At 35.8% G+C, this 20,629-nt stretch overlaps 1 protein-coding gene across 3 annotated transcripts in view; it reads left to right on the forward strand.

The window, feature by feature from the left end:
- Window positions 1–20,629, forward strand: part of LOC145673401 (uncharacterized) — a 288,550-nt gene that overhangs the window by 182,408 nt on the left and 85,513 nt on the right. For all 3 annotated transcript variants that reach the window (XM_081743064.1, XM_081743065.1, XM_081743066.1), the window contains 2 exons: window positions 2,531–2,626; window positions 18,720–18,827. In XM_081743064.1, the coding sequence (XP_081599190.1) occupies window positions 2,531–2,626; window positions 18,720–18,827 (204 nt within the window). The remainder of the gene's footprint in view (window positions 1–2,530; window positions 2,627–18,719; window positions 18,828–20,629) is intronic.

Genomic DNA, 20,629 nt, shown 5'->3' on the forward strand with positions numbered 1-20,629 from the left:
GTCACTTGATGATTGCATTAATTCATTTTGTATTATTATATTCAATTAAGATGTGTATTAGAAAGAAAGTTGATTTTAAATTTTAAAAAACAATGAATGATGAAATCTTTGCCATTGTTAATATCAACCGAAATCAATGTTAATGTTAAAATTTTAAAAAAAATAATGCAATCAAGAATATTATTGATTGTCTCTCGACTGTGGAAATCAAAGTGCCGTCACCTATATCTTAGAACAAGATCAAAAGTCACTCAAAATAAAAAGAGAAATGTAACACAATTAGATCCTTTCACTTCAGTCAATATCAAGGACGATAATCACTTTTGTTCGAAACTACTCGACCACTGATCCAATTTGGAAACTGTTTGTCAGTAGATCATCGCGACAACTCACTGTTCCTTTAATATCACTAATGGAGATAACTTTCTTCCTTTCAGAAAGGTTTTGGAGACAGACGTTTTAAAAGACACACTATAACTCAACAATCACCGTTATTTATTCCTTATTTATATGTCAACGTCATCCAACACCTTTCCTGAAAGTCATGGAATTTCCTGCCAAAGGTCAGGGAAATAGATTTCTCCAGATCACTAGGAATCCTGTATTTAGATATGAACCAAATACATTTTTGAGGACTTTATACTATTAATGTTACAAAGTGCAATCATAACATCAGCAATGGGCGCATTAAACATAACGTGTGTTGGATAACCGACGATAGATTTGACACGGAAGGATTACATTTACGTGGAGAAGATATAAATGCGCAAATTTTATACTTTAGGCCTGAATGTCGTATATTCAACAAAATAAAACGCTGGGCATACACGGGTTTTCGCAACTGAATGCTCTGATTATCTATTATTATAATTTGCCATTGTTTTAAATATTTAATGAGATATCTTTGTCAATGATCATAAAGTAATTTATTCATGGTGAGTGGGGAATTCATCATTGGTTCTGAAATTTACTTTATCTCCAGTCTCAGCAAACTGCAGAAATTGCTTTGTTAACACATTATTTATCTGCAACTCTGAATATATACATTCACAGTAACATTTCAGATATAAATTAATTTAAACTGTAATTGTGATACAAGATTTAGCTTATTAGAAAGAAAATTATTGATCATGCAACAGACATTGATAATTTCCCTAAGTGTAAATTGCATTAAGAAAATGTTCTCTTTATTGCTGCCTTATTTATTTCTTTACATATTATTCTTAGTTCATGTGTAGGAAAGAGTCTCGATAGCAAAAAAAGTTCTGCCTGCTTTGTGCGCTTCAATACCAACTTGCTTCTCGATGGTGACGTCACGCAAAACGAAGAGCGAAATGTGTGCTCGTGTAGCCCAACCTTTCTTTCTAGTAATCTTGGAAACAAACTGGACTGCTTCGAGACGAGGAGAGCTGATACAATAACACGGCAACAAGGCTTGTTATCTCGAATTATTTCCTTTGTTAGTAAATAAAGTTTGTATTGTGTTTTTGTGGACTATAGAAATCCGAAAATTAAAAACTTTATTATCCAAAAACTATAAAAATAGAAGCTTCAGAATTTATTTCGTTTTGTCTGATACATTTGTGTTGAAATAATGAAATCCTCAGGCCTCTATGAACAAACGAGGAAACTAATCATGTGAAGAAATTTAGGGATGATTCTTTGTGCAACATATAGAAAAATTTCACCTTAAAATTTCATGAAACAGTGAAAAACAAAATTTGTCATCTGTCATAATAAATGTCTGGCTAATACAACGACAAAATACAAACTATCATAGACGATAGTAGTAGAAGAATGAAATAGAAAACGAGGTGTTTTTAAACAATTTTAATGAAATAAATTAAAAGACATTTAATTTAATATATATTTCCAGCACGGACGGTGAATTGTTTAAATTGTATTGAAATAACATGTTTGAGATTATGAATAATGCTGTCAACAATTCATTTACTATAATGCTTGGTGGAAAAAGAGAGCGAAGGGAAAGGGGAAACCGCAATCTGACAACTGTGCGCTAAATATTGCGTACCATTTCCTGCTGTTCATCTTGCGTCTCATCTGAAAATAAAATAAAATCTTTCAGTTTAACGTCTCATGTTTATGCCCTTTAGGCTAAGGGAACGATGATTAAAACAAGTGAATGTGATAGAAGAATTGGTGGAATGAGAAAGTGGAAGGAAACGGAAATACCTCGAGAAAACCCACGGACACGATGTTGTCCACCACAAACTTACTTTTCCGGGGAACGAATCAGGGTCGCAAGCACCTGAAAGAAGCGCTCTACAACTGAGCCACCGTGTCCCCGTCGTCTGAAAAGAGCTGTAGAAAACTCAAAACACACTACCTATCTTGTAGGGCAAACAGTTGTATTTTAAAAATAATGTAAAAAGGCCAATGTGTTTTATTTCCGGATGTACTTTTAGATTTAATAAAACCTGTCAGCCATTCTTTTAAAACTATCTAACTACCACAATATATACGGCATAATTTAATTTTTATTTATTTGTTTATTTTTTAAAAATTTCAGATCCATCTGAAGATATAGCAGTTGTGTCTACTGAGAAGGATGTTATATTCAATTATGCTTGTGATGTAGGTACAAAGAATATGGACTTAAAACCAGGTAATGTAGATATAACTCGTAAACCAACATGTAGCCTTTTGAGCAAATGTATTTTTGTTATAAGTGAAGATAAAGAAAAAATACAAAGCTTCTGCAAGTACTTTTTCAATTACTCTATTGCAAATTTGCAACTTTTAATTTTAGAATTTAACATAACTATACGTATGCTACAAATAAATGTTTTATTTAAAATATATATTTAAACATGTAAAACCAGAACAAGGTGTAGAAAATGAAGTCAGCCAGTTAGTACTAAAACTCTGGACTTGAAAAATCACACATCAAAACAACTTGTAAATTATATTTCCTGTATTTTTCCAAATTTGTTATCTTTCATTACTCCGTTGGTCGCTTGCTTTATCTTCATTAAAGACTTGGAGGATTTCATATGCCATTCGTTGGTTCACTACTAAAGTAGAAGTTGCATTTTGTTGCACGTTACTTCGAAACATTTACATTTCATAACTGAACGCACTATAGCATGTATACAACTAATTTTTGGATATAGATTGTTTCAAATTATTATAATTAGGCTATATTTTTATATCAGAATATAAGAAAAATTATAGCTACCGTTTGAACTTCAAAGTTTAAATGCAGGTAGTGTAAATACAACGAGGCTTTACCTCGACGTAATATACCAATCTGTACGAGAAAGTTGTTATGAATATAGTATGTCAGTTATTGAGAAATACATAAGAGACAAACTGGTTATGATATGCTATACATAGGTACTTATTTTCTTAAGGTTATTACACAAGTACGCTAAGTGTACTGATTTTGTTTCAATGGAATTTCCAGTTTTGGAGTTTTTCTTTTATTTAAGGAGCAAATTTCACATTTGTGCAAGATCTCAAATGTTCACGATTAAAAGAAATGTCTTACAGCTTTTGATAAATGAGTGAGGCGCAGTCTCCTTGACGCACTGAGAAACAAAATAACCTTACAAGCAACGTACAGAACAACTCAGGATCAGATCCAACTCAAACTTCGCCCAGAGGATACATAATAGAAAAGAAGAAAAAACGCCAAATTGGAGCTACCTCCACGCAGAAACACCGGAGATATGCTCCGCAATATAACGCACCACGACACAATATGATAGAAGAGATACCCGTTTATGTCGAAAATGGGAAGGAAGGGCAGCACCAGGATGATATCAAGATATTTGATATGCTGTAACTCTCACTTGGCTGCCATCTTGAAAGCCGCGATCTTGGATAGAGCGTAAAGTATTGAAATGAGAAGCGTGGTATGTGATATATCAGTAAGGTAGAATGCAAAAAGAAAACCATTGATGTAATCGCGAGAAACATATGTGTAACGGTATGGACGGGACGAAGTGCGTAAGACTCGGGCAAAACAAACGTGTATTCGAAATACAGAATAATATAGCAAGACCCCCCGACAACTGTACGCAACAAGTAACTGCAACAGTATTTGTGCATGGAAGTGCATCCGCCTTGACACATGCCTTTCGAGGATATTGGGATTCCGTTTGGAACAGTGAACAGCACAGTTGCAACCCGCGATACGAGCACTCGTTTGGAGACTACATAATCTACAAAGGACTATCTCTTATGGAACAGCAAATCGGCAGCTCGTTCCGGAGTGTAGAAGATATCATCTTGGATTGGCGATCAAAAGCACGACCTACCTGGGATTGAAGCCCACTTCTGGACAACGTTTTGTACGTTTCTTGTTCAATTTTCTTGCTGTTTCGTGTAAACACAGGACATCTCGGTCTACGTTTGTTTAAACAACACTATCTGAAACAAAGTGTGTACGGATGAGAAAGCCCAGCCATGTTCTAGCTTACATTTCTCTACGAATGTTTCTTTTCCTTTGCGCGGTTTGCTACACTGTTTCGCGACGGTCCCAAGCACTCACAATACCAGGGAAAGACAACGTTGTGCATTGACTCGATGAATTCCATGAGTTGTTGTAGTCTCCCATTAGAAGGCTAGTTTACCACAGAATGAGACGACTGGAATTGTGTCTACTGGTATCACTGGTACACATGGAACGAAGTGAACGTGACAGCAGGGGCTGGCCAGTGAGAATTGATAGTGTGTTTGTGACATACGCAAGCCAAAACGCGCAATATTCATTGTGTGGTAAACTAGCCTTCTCGTGGGAGGCTCTATTATTATGTCTTGCTCTATTATTCTGTCCTTCGAATACACGTTTGTTTTGCCCGAGTCTTCCACACTTCGTCCCGTCCATACCGTTACACATATGTTTTTCGCGGTTACATCATTGGTTTTCTTTTTGCATTTTACCTTACATTGATATATCATACACGCTGCTTCTCATTTCAATGCTTTACGCTCTATCCAAGATCGCGGCTTTCAAGATGGCCACCAAGTCAGTCAAATATCTTGTTGTCATGCTGGTGCTGCCCATCCTTTCCGTTTTCGACATAAACGGGTATCTTGAGACGTTTACCTTATATCATATTATCGCGTGGTGCGTTATGTTCCGGGGCATATCTACGTGTATTTCTGGATGGAGGCAGCTCCTATTTGGCGCTTTTTCTTCTTTTCTATTATGTATCCTCTGCGCGAAGTTTGAGTCGGATCTGACCCTGCCTTGTTCTGTACGCTGCTTGTTAGAATTTATTCTTAACAATTAATATTTATTCCTAAAATCATTTTAAAATTTTAATATTCAGCAATTACTTAAATATAAGATACTTGCGGCAAATTAGGCCCGGAGGAAAATAAGCCCTAGTGCAAAATTTCATAGGTTAGAATCACTGTCATAGTTAGAATCATAGGGGAAATCTGACAAGATCACAAGTAGTCAGTAACTTACTCATACAATGCCTACTTGAGAGAGAGTTCGTCTTCTTGTGTATAGTTATACGGAACACTGGCAGTTTGAAGCATCGAAATCCCACTTTCCATCTGTTGATATACTTGAAGGGGCAAAGTAAGTTCGGTTTTTCTGTGTATAATAAAGCTAAAGCTAACCCGAAACATCTTGTAAATTTGTGAGGACCATATCGTTTATTATATGAGGAAGTAGTTACTTCGTTTTAGTTCGAAATATGTTTGTAGATAATGATTTATAAAATTACAAGTACATGGTCGGTATATAAGGCTGACCAAAAATCTACTGGCCCTCATGACTCTACAAATAGGCCGGGATCTGAGGTGGGTTGAGGATGCAAGGAAAGCCTAACGCAATTTTATTTCTAATTATTGCTATAGGCACTATAGTAATCATGAAAACCGATGTCGTCGCCACCCCCTAGATGGTTGACAACTTGGGGGGAAGGGGGAAAACGGGTGGGGCGCAGAAAATCGTAGACCTTCACGTTGGCGGTCCTAGTATCCCTTCTAATTCTCACAGAGACATGAGTCATACCTCGTTGGAAAGCTTATAGAACACAAATTTCGACGAGGTAACTTTTGTGCCCCCAGTGCCCAACACATAAAAGAAGAAGAAGAAAATAAAAAAATATGAGAAAAACTAATTTTTGTAAAATTTTGAGACGCTGGCAACATTGTTGTTTTTCGTACTAAAGAAAAAAATAATCTCACATTTGCGCCATACATAGGTAATGATATAATAAAATGAACGGCGTAGATACAATAACAAGAGAAATAAAATTTCGGAAGTACCTATTTCCGATGGTCACTCTGTATATATTTTTCGATGGACTGTCGTCACGTTGGCAGCTCTAACGACGCCCCTAATTGTCACAGCGACACAAATTTCAGAGAGGTAACTTTCGTGCTCCCCCTGCGTAGGACAAACAACAGTGTTGCCAGAGCTCCAGAAACTTAATATCGTCTTTTCAATTTTTTATTTTCTCTTTCTTCTTCTTTTAAAAGTTGGGCATGGGAACATAAAAGTTATCTAGTTGGAATTTGTGTTCTATAAGCTATCCAACGAGTAATTGTTCATGGTTCTGTGACTAATAGTAGCGTCGCTAGGGCTGCCACACTTTGTGAAGGTAGACGACAAATATACAAGGGGAGCGGAGAGTGGTATGAGCTTCCGAAATTTTAACTTCTTGCTATTGCACCTACGCCCTTCATTGTTTTCATATGACTGTTCCTAATGTCTAGCGTACAGCGGGGGACACTTCTAAATGGTACACCTTAGCCGTAAATCTCCATATGGCTGTACCATTTAGAAGTGTCCCCCGCTGTACATGTAAGATCTTTTTGTGCGTACGACAAATAACAGTGTTGCCAGCGTTCCTCAAAGTTCAAATATGTGGTTTTCTTTTATAAGAAAATATACATTGTAGAAATAGCTAAATTCAATACCCCCCATTTACCCCTCGGAAGCCCAATGACCAAATACAGGGTATCACTAGTTAGAATATTGATTTATTTAATTGATACCAAATTTTTATGCTTGTAGCTCCTTTGGATAAGTTTAAAGACATTTTGAGTTTGGTATGGATTACATTTTTTGAAATGCATCTGTAGCTATAAAGCCATTATCATATTAATCATATTAATGTAAAGCCATTATCATATTATATTAATACATGTAACTGAAATGAAAATATAATATTAGTATTACAACAACTTTATTTGCATTTACCTTCATTTGTTGAACATTTGTGTTCCTGATGTTAATTTCATGTCTGGTAGTTTCGAAAACGAAAACGACAGTGACCTAAGACATGATATTCAATTAATAAGAACGTGCGAAAATCTGAAAACTAACCAGAATGAAGCAGACACAAGATTTTTTTCTTCATGTGTTTGATTCAGTTAGAAACAAAGGAAGTGTAACCCTAATAATTTACAGCCCAGACACGGGTGTGTTTATGTTAGCCATATCATACTGGCATGATTTGAAAGACGTTGATTGCCAGAGTGTATGGTTACTCGCTGGTGTTGGAGAAAGGAAAAGAGGTTTAAGATGTCATATTGCTCCAAAAGCACTTGAAATAAAATTCTCCTAAAATTTACCAGTTCTTCTTGACTTTACAGGCTGTAACTCGACGAGCAAAGTAGCAAACAAACAGTATGCTTTCAGTTTAGCAAGAAAATCGGATCATGTTTTACATGTGCTACAGTTTTTACAGCAACAAGACCTGAATGATATCTCAACTTCACCAACTAGAGCTTGACTATTTAAAGATTGTTAAAAAAAACCGGAAAATCTTGTGATGAAAGTAGATACATTCACTTCCTGCAATCCCTGCAATTAATGATATTGTTTTTTTTTTTACTGTTCACCTCAACTATTTCTAACAACATGTACTGAAATGCACAGCTCAACTCTGCAATTGGAATAACTCCACCATTCCGTTTGCAGAGCCTTTAGATTTAACCAAGTTTGCTTTTTCTTAGATGACAATAAAACCATATGTCCACTTCTGATGACATAGCCTGCCATACCAGATATCTTAATTCCACCTTGCACATGCAAAACCAACCTGCAAAACACTGCCTTGCAGATGTTTTGTCAGTAAGTCGTCTTGCTGCAGTTATTGTGCTTGTAAGGACAATCGCAAAAATCCTGTGACAAAATATCTCTTCGAAGAAGCCAATAGTGATTAAGTAAATTATACCCAAATGCAATAATTAAGAACAAACCAAGAGTATTAGATTTATCTTTTAAATAGATATGCAAACTTTAGCGCAACATATACCATATGTTAGGCCTTAAGTCATTCATGTTTACTTAAAAAAAAAAAAGTGGAAATTTTGAAAATCAATAACAATTCGTTTGTGAAATTAAGAAATGTTAGTAAACAGCACGTGAAAATATGGGAGTTATTTGTCATTGAAAATTGGCTGGATTAACATCAGGCATACGAATGTTCAACAAATGAAGGTAAGTGCAAATAAAGTTGTTGTAATACTAATGTTATTTTTTTAATTTGAGTTACATTTAATAACAATATGATAATGGTTTTATAACTAAAGATGCATTTCAAAAAATGTTATCCATAATACCAACTCAAATTATTTTAAACTTATCTCAAAGGAGCTACAAGCATAAAAATTGGTATCAATATAAATAAATGAATATATGTATGAGGTATCCAAGAAAGTTCTGTCTTTTTTTTTTTTTCATCCACCACCTTCAAACATCGATATGTCACGTAAGACGTACCTGGAAGATCAAAAATAGTCCCCATTAGCATCGACGACCTTCTGCCAATGTTCTGGAAGGCCACGGATTTCATCGCGGTAGAACATAGTGGGCCGTGAAGCGAAGAAGGTATCAACTGAATTTTCCACCTCTAATAGGGATTTGAACTGGAGTCCTCTAAGGTGATTGTTCAGAGAGTGAAACAGGTGATAATCGGACGGTACAGTGTCCGGTGACTATGACGGATGCAATAATATTTTCCATTCAGGGCGCAGAATGGTGTCCCGGGTCATCCTAGCCACATGCGGCTTACCGGTGGCTTATAACAGAAGGAACCCTTTGCGATTCAGAAGTGCTCTCTCCAGAGTTTTTAGTTTCTCTTGAACATGGCTTAACTACTGACAGTATATACTTGCATTGATGCTCTGACAAGCTGGTAGCAGTTCACGAAGCACGATGCCGCGAGTAGTCCAACACACACAGAGGAGGACCTTCTTCTTGTGCAATGCTGGTGTCGACTGTTTTGGTACCGGTTCATGGGATGCTAACCAATGATGACGGCACCGTAAAGCTTCGTACAGGACCCACTTCTCCTCACATGTCAACACCCACTCCACAAATTGCTACTTCCACAGACGAGACAGCAAACAAATACAGGTGTCTGCTCGCGTTGCCTTCTGGCCCGGAATCAAATCATGTTGGACCCATCGACCCAAGTTATAGTGCTTCCAATGTAGATGGAGGTGGTACCGAATGGTTTCTCTACTCACACTGAATTACAGTCCATGTTCCTCATATGTCTGGCCTTTGTTCGCCTCAATTGCTGAATGAAGATCTTCATTTTGTACATGTGTTGATCAGTAGCGTCATTTCAGATTTGGCTTGGGGGGGGGGGGACAAGACCCCTTGACATAAGTAAAATTTCGCGTTTTTCACTGACTTACTATCATTCCATTGATAAAATATATATAAATGTCAAACTCAGGGGGCAAAGCCCCCCTAAATGACGCCCCTGCTGTTGATCTTCCGTCACGTGATGCGTCTTTGAGTGTTTCATCACCGTTCTTAAACTTGTTAAGCCACAGCTGCACTGTCCGCGTAGTCAGGACACCCTCACCAAAAGCCTGGCATATATTTCGCTCCGCTGCAGCGGTGCTTGACCCCAGTTCGATCTCTACAGCTTACACGCCCTTATGACGCTTTGTGGAGGTCCCATGTTCACTCTGTTCTTACGCAAGTTCACGGTGTAACTGAACTGCTACAACCAGGTAGTATGTTGGGTATACCGATACCAAAACTGACCTTTGCCTTATTTCCATTAGTTTCAACTCATGGTGTGAGGTCCAATGGAACACAGACCTCCACAACAATAAACAGAACTTTCTTGGTTACCTTTATACTAACTAGTGATAGCCTGTATTTGGTCATTGGGTTTACGATAGGTTAATGTGGATATTGAATTTGATCATTTCTCCAGTGTATACTTCTATATTTTCTTATAAAAGAAAGCCACATATTTCAACTTTGAGGAACACTGGCAACACTGTTATTTGTCGTACGCAGGAAAATAAATCTCACATGTACAGCAGACATTAGGAACAGTCATATGAAAACAATGAAGGGCGTAGGTGCAATAGCAAGAAGATAAAATTTCGGAAGCTCATACCACTCTCCGCTTCCCTTGTATATTTGTCATCTACCTTCACAAAGTCTGGCAGCCCATGAACAATACCTCGTTGGAAAGCACATAGAACACAGATTTCAACTAGGTAACTTTTGTGTCCCTATGTTCAACCTGTAAAAGAAGAAGGAGAAGAAGGAAATTTTTAAAAAATTGGAAAACAATTTTAAGTTTCTGGAGCTCTGGCAACACTGTTGTTTGTGTTTCGTAGGGGAGCACAAGAGTTGCCTCTCTGAAATCTGTGTTCCATATGGTATCCAAAGAGGTATAGTTCATGTTCCTGTGCCAATTAGGGGCGTCGCTAGGGCTGCCAACGCCACGACAGTCCATCAAAAAATATGTACAGAGTGACCATCGGAAATAGGTACTTCCGAAATTTTATTTCTCTTGTTATTGTATTTACGCCGTTCATTTTATTATATGATCATTACCTATGTATGGCGTAAATGTGAGATTATTTTTTTCCTGCGTATGAAAAACAACAATGTTGCTAGCGTCTCAGAAATTTTACAAAAATTAGTTTTTCTTCCTAATTTTTATTTTCTTCTTCTTTTTCATTTACGTGTTAGGCACTGGGGGTACAAAAGTTATCTCGTCGGAATTTTGTTTTTTATAAGCTTTCCAACAACGTATGACTCATGTGCCTGTGAGAATTAGAAAGGATACTAGGACCGCCAACCTGAAGGTCTACGATTTTCTGCGCCCCACCCCTTTTCCCCTTTCCCCCTAAGTTGTCGACCACGCTGGGGGCGACGACATCGGTTTTCACGATCACTATAGTGCCTATAACAATAATCAGAAATAAAATTGCGTTAGGCTTTCCATGCATGCTCAACCTCCCTCAGATCCTGGACTAGAAACTGGCAACTTGAATGTGTGTTAGTTTGTGCTAGTGCCAGCATCTGTAGTAGGGCGGTCTATCGTGTTCAGGCTTAGTTGTTGACTATGGGGGTTCGCAGGTTCGAGTTTTGCGTTGGTGTCTTTCGGAATGTAAATCTCTATTTTTAATGCATGCGAATGCCTCATACCACTGTTTTTAAGTATATTTAAGCACATTTTCGTGCGATTTTGAGCGCTCGAGGTATCGTTGGTGACATGCGAAGCTGTAAAAGGTACATGCGATAATAATGCGATAATACATGCGATGTATGGGTACACGACGAATGGATTGGTTTGGTTGACAGGAGGGTTGCTATACTTGTAGCTATAGAGTATATTATTTCTCTATGGCTATTTCTAAATGTAATTTTTATGTTTGTTTTGTTAACATTTAATAATACTACATCCCATATAAACATTTTGTAAATCTCGTGTATTATTCTTCTTCTAAAAAAATAAATATTTTTCTTTCTTTGTTTGGTTGAAGCAATAGAAATCCCCATGTAATACCACGATTGTTAAAATCAGAAAATTTCATTGATTATGCTCCCTGTTCCCGTTGTGTATGTAAATAGATAGTTTATTGATATCGTTATTATTTAATTGTAAAACGTAGAACTATTGGTCCTGTAAATTGGTTCCAGCCATTCTACTCATTCTATGCTAAATCCAAGAGCCGAACCTACAGCATTACATTTGGGAATACTCTGCTCCCGTCAAATAGGAAAAGAAAAATTAAATAATTATGTTATTATTCAGAGCTTCTTGAAGAGTAAATTCTGCAAATTTCGTTTCATTATAACCAATTTTGTAGGATCCAGCCTTTTAGCCCACTGCCTCCTTTATATATATATATATACATAACTTTATTTCTTTAATTTTGAGTGCTACAAATACTGCAAGTTTGGCTCTAATTATCCACGTCCTTTTAGGGTGGACCTAACTAATTTTTTTTTTTTTTTTTTGGGCCAATCGGTAGGTTGGAGGAAACTTGTGCCCAAATAAAGATATACCAAAATTCCACACTCCCTTTCGTACACAAAATTAGAAATTTAAGACAGAGTTCAGCAAATCAGATTTTACTAATGGTGACCTTTCACCGATAACTTTAGACTATATATGAATCATGACTAAAAGTATGAAAATGTATTATTGTATATCAATCAATTATATTATTTGCTTACCAGGTTTCATACCCTAAAGTTTGGTTTTCAAGTCCAAAATTTGAAGTTAATCAGAGATACTAATCGATTAATCAAATTCCACTAAAGATAAATTTTCAGAAATGATTTTAGACTACAATTCTTGAGATTCATAGTGTGACATTGTGAATTAAAGGTAGAGATGAACCAATCTAATTGCATCGATGGCCTTAAACTATGAATTGTCCCTAGGTTTCAAACTATTAAGTTAATAACGGGTTACAACTAAAAATCTGCACAAAATGTGAGGTAAGATAAAAGCAACCAAACGACAAATGGAAACTATGTTTTAACGTTTATTTACAGTATATACATAGGCAGAAAAGAAAATGCTAATGACACGTTGCAAATGGTCCGTGATCAGCTACAGTCCGCAAACGTGTTGGAATAGACGCACAGGCTGTTTGGACGCCAGTTGGGTCAATTTCTTTCAAACATTTGCGTATTTTTCTTTGAAGCTGCTGAACAGTTTTTGCCTTCCAATTATGTTTGTACACCTTGTCACTCAATTGTCCAACAAAATCTTCGATTGGGCAGCACTAGGGCAAGTTAGTTGGATTTTTGGTTTTGGGCACAAAAGGGATGTTTTGGGACATGAGGTACTCCTGAGCCTTTCTCGCATAATGAGAGCTGGCTTTGTCAGGCCAGAAAATAAAATTATTGTCAGAATGATATTTTCGTATAAAGGGAACTAAGATCTTTTGAAGACGTTGCTTCACGTACACATCTTGATTGATTGCTAACCCACTAGGCTTGAAATAAGGCTGCGACACACCTTTGTCCGATACAACTAAATAAAGCATCACTTTGCTTTCAAATTTCTGCTTGCCTTTATATTTTATATTAGAAGGAGTGTGTTGCTTGTCTGAGGAATAATAAATGTCATTTCCGGGCATTTGGGGTTTAGAAAGGCTAAAGTAACTTTCATCATCCAAAACAAACGATTTTCCTTTGCAATTTCTGACCATCCAACGACAATTTGATTTCACAGTTTTTATTTGCGCGTCTGTGTAAGATGGAGCTTTTTCCTTTTTCCATGCTTTGATTCCCATTGATTTTAATGTTTTAGATATGTATTGTTGTGAACACTTAAATGTTTTTGCTGCGTCGTTCTGACTAATGTTGTCTTTCTTGTCAAACATCTTTTTCAGTCTTTGTTTATTTTTATTCGTCATAATTGCTGCCTTTCGACCCCTACCAGCTTTTCTTTCTATTGTTCCGGACTTAAGTATCGCATAAATTGTTCTTTTTGGCACACCTTCAGCAGCAAAGTGTTTCACACAATATGATTTCCCCAATTCGTGATGTTTTTCGTGGAAATTTACAATGCGTGCACGGAGGGCTTCTTCTTTTGACGCCATTTTCTACCAGTTACTTCGCATCTGAAGGAAAGCAAACATAGTGTGAATTAGACAAAGAGTGTACAATCAACATACCAAAGAATAGCGATGACTGTGTCAATAGGTTTTATTTTATGACTCCGCACATTTTGTGCAGATTTTTAGTTGTAACCCGTTATATAAAACGAAATCTTCGTATTTGAAGTTTGGGAACTTTTTACCCATGGAAGGACACAAGTTAGAACATCCAAATTTAGCAGAGTCCTAAAGAACATTTAAGCATTTTTTGACAGTTAAATACTTGTGAATAGACCAAACGTACTTCTCGGCAAATTTAACAATAGTTCTCAAGGTACTCATGTCCAATGAAAGATACTCGAACCCTCTATTCATTAATATGGCCGTAAGTTACAGTCCATCTTTGTGAATATTTAGCATAATATTAAAAATTCCAGTTTCACACTAATTTAATTTTCTTGTCAAATTTCAAATTGCCATTAAATAAAAACTATTACTATCGACAATATATTTTGGAAACTTCTTAATCATGAAAGTGGATAAGAAGGAAAAGCAAATTTACAGAAGTATATACGTATGTGGTAGAGAACATTTACTGACATACTTTTTTTTTTTTTAAATCTCAAATTAAGGGGTTGGCAATACACCCCTCTCAAATTTTGAAAGCGAACATCAGTGAACCCATGCACTGTGAAAGCAAATTGACCTCTGTACTCGTTCATATAAGTGATTTCCAAATTGTAAATTTTTGGCAACTGATTACCCACAAGTGGGAACAAGTAGGACCAACCAAATGTTTCAGAAATCTATATTAGGGTCGTACAGAATATTCATTAAATTTCGTACTTCGATAATTCCTATATTTAAAGGATAGTCCAACACTATCCTTCCAAATTTCGAGAGTAAGGCATCAATGTACCCACGTCATATAAAAGAAAATTGACCCCTGTACTCAATGATATATCCATATAAGGGGTAAACCTCATCAAAGAAGATAACTTAGATCAATAACTGACCCCGTGCTGAAGACATGTCAATATGAATAATTTGGCAATGTTTTTATCCACAGAAGAGGATAAGCAGGACGTCCCAAATTTCCAGAGGTCCCGGGTTCGATTCCAAGTGGGGACACTCGGTTGAAAAAGTGTAAAATACTTTTTCAGACCAGCCACCCTGAATGAGGTTTTCCTGGGTTTTCCTCAGTCACACCAGGCAAATGCCGGGGTGGTACCTAACTTATAGGTTCCAGGCCGCTTCCTTCCTTCCCCAATCCCTTCATCCTTCCCTTTTCCCGGATTGTGTTCTCGCCACGGGACATCATCCCTCAAAACGTGAAGGGTTAAATGGCCTTATATGCCGAAAGCCTAGAAATCTTGATCCTAAATCCTAAATCCCAAATTTCCAGCTTTATATATTCGTGTTGTAGAGAACATTTACGGTACCTAATTCTATTTTTCGACATCTCCTAAATTAATAGACCTGCCAATACAACTTCCCAAACTTAAAAATAATAAGTTAATATAGCTATATATGTTGTGCGAAAGAGAATAGACCCCTATACCCAACCATATAACGTGGTAAAATATCATCAAGCATGGTAAATTAAGTTAATATTTATTGTGGTAACGATATGGTAATACGAATATTTTAACAAATGTTACCCATAGAAGGAGATAGGCAGGACCTCCCAAATTTAAATTTATATACTCGAGTTCTAGATAACATTTAGCATTTTACTTGGCAATTTCCAAATTTAAGGAGTGGGCCAACACATCCTTTCTAAATTTCGAGAAGGGAGCATCAACGTTCCAACGTAATATGAACAATAATGGATCCCTGTCTCAAGCACATGATTTCAAAAGCCTTATCAAAGAAGATAAATTAGAACACGTGATGAAAAATACGCCAACACAAAAATAATAATCAACATCGTACCTTCCACTACAGTTAAAACCCGATATAAAACTCATTCAAATATAAAGTAATATAATACATATTATAAAAATTTAATAGTTATAGGATGATTCAAGAGAGGCCGTCAAAAATGTAAGAGAAAAAATTAGTAAAAAAGAAATAAAACAGATACAATCACAAAATCAAAGTGTCTAAAATTTAACTATTTGAATCACAAGTATACTCTTAAATATGGTTATTTAAAACTGTCCAATCCCTGGCTAATATTAGTAGCAAGTTATAAAAATTCTGTGAGTTCTACAATCAAAGATCTTCAATTTCTTCATATATTTTCTTTCGTCCTGCATTGAGAGGAAAACAGCGGCTTTTGTTGGTACCGTCGACCACCACCTCAGATGACAACGGCAGGTATCACATAACTAACATTTGGTAGTGCCTTCTTGAACTGTGCCATCTGGGTCCAGGTGGTAACCTTGCGTAAGAAGAGTATCGACTAAAGGAAGAGATCCGTGGTAGGACGCTAAAAAGGAAGGAATCACCATATCCACGGGTAGTCAAGACCCCCTAATCTCACAGGTAAGGATGCTTGAATCCAAGATTCGTTGCTTAAGGAGCAGTTTAAAATTGACTCCAGATCCATTTTAAGGATATGATCATATTTCTCCAGTAGTGGAGTCTCATTCCAAGATGGAAAGCATCGTAAGAAGTAGTTTAAATGAGGGATCGACAAAGAGGCACGTAGAAGAAAGAAAGCTGCATGGATAGAAATCGAGGCGAGACAAGACAAAAAGTTCTAACTTCGATATTTTGTTTAACAGGGCATTGGGTCTAAAATTTAACTATTTGAATCACAAGTATACTCTTAAATATGGTTATTTAAAACTGTCCAATCCCTGGCTAATATTAGTAGCAAGTTATAAAAATTCTGTGAGTTCTACAATCAAAGATCTTCAATTTCTTCATATATTTTCTTTCGTCCTGCATTGAGAGGAAAACAGCGGCTTTTGTTGGTACCGTCGACCACCACCTCAGATGACAACGGCAGGTATCACATAACTAACATTATGTAAAATGTCCACTGGCAATAGGAAATACTCGAACATCCGTCGTATTTCCCGGATGTGAATTTGTAATTGCAACTTCTTTGCTAAAATGAAGGAATGATTTCACTGGAAGAGTTATAGCACAAGGAGAGCCATACTTGGTATCACGGAGTGGTTCCTGTCAACAAAGATGGAGATGCTGACGATATACAATGTTTTGAACAAGAGAGTTAGAGTATCGCAATATTGGCGCATGATTAGAATGAACGAATGCAACTGTTATTTAGTAAAGCAATAAATCTAGTTAAGAACTAGAGCAGTGTAGTGGTTACTTTTTTCTTTCTTACACACAGTCAATCTTTTTTCCGTAATTGATTCATAACAAAAGATAGTAAAAATTAATAAGCATTGTTAAGTAAATATATTTGATTTTAGTAAGATTGAGTGTACAATAATGCTACCAAATACATCCTGACATATGTAACTCTATATGTGTATTTATTCACATAAATGAAATATGTACGCAATAACCGTAAACTATGTAAAAACAATACTGGCTTTGTCGAATTTGCATTTAGTATTTAATAGACAATTAATATTGTAGCGTACTATTCCATGCTTCACCATTAGCGACGGTAGTCCGTGTTCGAGAAACACGTAATAGTCATCACTGACTTTACAAATTTGCTTCAGATGACATGAGATTTCTCATGCCTGGGGTTATATCTATATGCCTTTTATTCCGTACATCTATATACTCATCCGTACTATATTTTCTACATAAATAATATGCTGATCTTTGAAGTAAACCTTTGGGTTCTTCTAGTAAAGCGAAATGTCAAAAATTAGAACGACTTGATGGGTTGTAGTCTGTAGACGACAAACCAAGTGTTATACTTTCGAATGTTTTAATTGCCTGCATTATGTATGATAGATGTTTTTGTATGCAAATTATGAATCAAAACTGTGTTCAAACTTGTGTAGACTATGTGGACTTCCTGCAAAATGGAAATGTGGCACTGAATCAGGGGTATTTTTCCCATATGTAAATATTGTTTTTAGATAACAACAAAGAGGCAGAAAATGTTGAGTAGTAGCTGCAATATTTAAAAACTACCTACCTACTGATTAGCGAATCCTTATGTATTTCCTCAAGGTATGATCAGTATACGTATGACATAGTCCAGGACAGTTGAACTGTAACAACTGTCCTTAATAGATAAGACAGACACTAAAACCACACAACACAAGTTGGAGTAGGTGCATATGTACCTCAATTGAAAGCAATGTGGTAAAACGTAAGAACCCCTCAGTTTCATCTCTTTCTCACCTTTAAATCCGCTTTAGAAGAGTTCATTAGTTTGTAGATTGAGACACTTGTAAGAGGGTTTACTTCATATTCCTGCTTCTGTTTCCAGTCAAGATAACTGATAGCAATTGTTGTCATGGAACAATTTATAATATTTCTCAAAGTATATTGAATTGGTATTAAACATACTAAGAACAGAGAACAATATTAAGGGACGCTAGTTCTATAAAATCATAGAATAAAAGTATTTGTGTTTCCCATTTGTTTTCTATTGTTAGATATGTATATGTATGTGAGTAAATCGCATAGCCTTTAACTTTGAAATAAAGAAAAAATAGTTGAAGTATCACATCAGCTTTCATGAAATATTTTAATTTGAACCTTGGGATGCAAAGTGTTTATTATTATTCATTATTTTCTTATTTCCTGTTTTCAGAAAAATCAAGAAAAAGCAATCACATTACTTTTAGGTCTGTTAGTATTTTAAGGTTCTATCAGTGTATCTAAAGCTCTCTCCTTTTTTTTTTTTTTACAACTATAACAATATTTCGTTATTATTTAAAATCTTTTTTGTGAATTATGTTTCCATGGAACGTTTAGCTTTTCATACGTAGACATATTTTTTTTTATTTTAGGTCCTATCGACGCTTCCCCAATTCCTTGTAAAAATGGTGGTGTGTATAATATGGTGGAGAAACAATGTATTTGTTTACCTGGATTTAGTGGAACGCAATGCGAAAAAGGTAATAATACATAATGAAAATAATTAATTTTGTTGCTAAATGAAGAAAATTAGCATAAAATGATAAAATTACACACATCACTAGAAACTCACGAAAGTGAAAGAAGTATTTGAAGTACAAGTTAAGACTCATTTACTGAATAATTTTCAACGCGATATATTCAAAGAAGGTGCACTATTCCATCGCAAGAAGTATGACGAATTATAGATACTACAACTTTCCATAACCAACACAAGAAATATTTTCAGATTCTAATTTATGATTTATGTGTGACATTATTTGGTTGAGATTGATTATCTTCGATCTTAAATGAGTCTTCCTTGACCATGTTAACTACAATTTCCTCTCCATTGCTAACACTAACTACATTTTTTGAAACATCAATGTTCCCATTAGCTAAAGTAAAGAAATTACGACATAAAATGCATTCGGTATTCAAGTTGGATGCAACCAACACTGTAACTTCAGAAGCTAAATGCATTCCGAGAAAATATTTACCTCGCTCTTGAATTGCTTTTTTTTTGTTTACCAGAATAGTCTACCACAAAAATATGTGATGCAAATTTTAACTCTGGATAAAATATAACAGAAGAAATTATTTTACATAACTTAGAACTAATTAATGACACGGGAGCTCTAGAATCACACACTCTACCACTTGTACTGTCTTAATCTACATTTCTACTGTTCAAGTTACATTAACATCATTATTCGTGTTTTGTTTGTTTCTAATTTCTCATAAAAATTTCTACACTCCATTCAATCACTTTGGTAACATTTATGCTTAATACTTTACACTCCACAGGAATTGGTGATTGCATTCAAATTATAAAAAATATGGCCAAAATCATCAACCTTAAAAGCTCTACCTGAAGCGTTCTCTCAGCAGAGCGTTTCTACTTTTAGTGAGTTTTTACATTTTAATTACCTTGTGGAGAAGGAAAAACTTGATTGATTATATCCTTGCATGGATTACTAGAGGTTTACAGACTGCGAAACAAGTATATAGGAAGATTTATGTAGATTACGACCTGTACCAGATTAGTTAACAAACTATATAATTTGACTGTTTCTGTGTGAGTTATTACAATAACGACTGTTTTAGTATCTGGCCATCGTTACAATTACTTCCATGCCTACATTTGTGTGATTTTTGCTTCTATTTTGATAATGTTTCGTACCTCCAGTGTTATCAGTATGATTGCGTAATCCCCTACTAGTTTCTTGGGTTTACTTTCTTCCACATTGACTTGATCTACACGCAAATTCTTCAGGTAAAAAGAATTGCGTGGCCTATAAGTTTCTTTATTTTTTTTATTCACAAGGTTTCTAGATTTTGAATAGCATTGAACATGATATGTAGGTTTAAGATAGGTAACAGTTGGTAACAACAACTTTCTGGTATTGAGGATGAAAGGGTGCCTTCTCTGTTTCACTTACATATACGATAATGCCTGTTAGCAACAAAGTGATAAACAGAACCGTCTGCTTTAGAGTTGTATTTGTTGGACCATAGTATTGACATCTTTTCTGCAGCTACCTTAAAAGACTCAAATTGTTCTTTGAACTTGATTACAAAATTATCATATGACTTTAAAGCATTTTTCGCGATATGAACGATTCTTTAGAGCTATGTTGCATAGGGTAATCTAACATGCCTACATACTGTAACTTAGGAATTTTCATGACGTTTACATTTTATTCGAAAAGCTCTAACAGTTTGAGACAGTAAGATTATTTTCTAAACCTAAACATTTCTCGAATAATTCGATAGCACTGCGTTTAGTGTGCCTAGTTTTGTC

This window comes from Thermobia domestica, chromosome 16, assembly GCF_964235325.1.
Source record: "Thermobia domestica chromosome 16, izTheDome1.hap1.1, whole genome shotgun sequence".
NCBI classification, from domain to species: Eukaryota; Metazoa; Arthropoda; class Insecta; order Zygentoma; family Lepismatidae; genus Thermobia; species Thermobia domestica.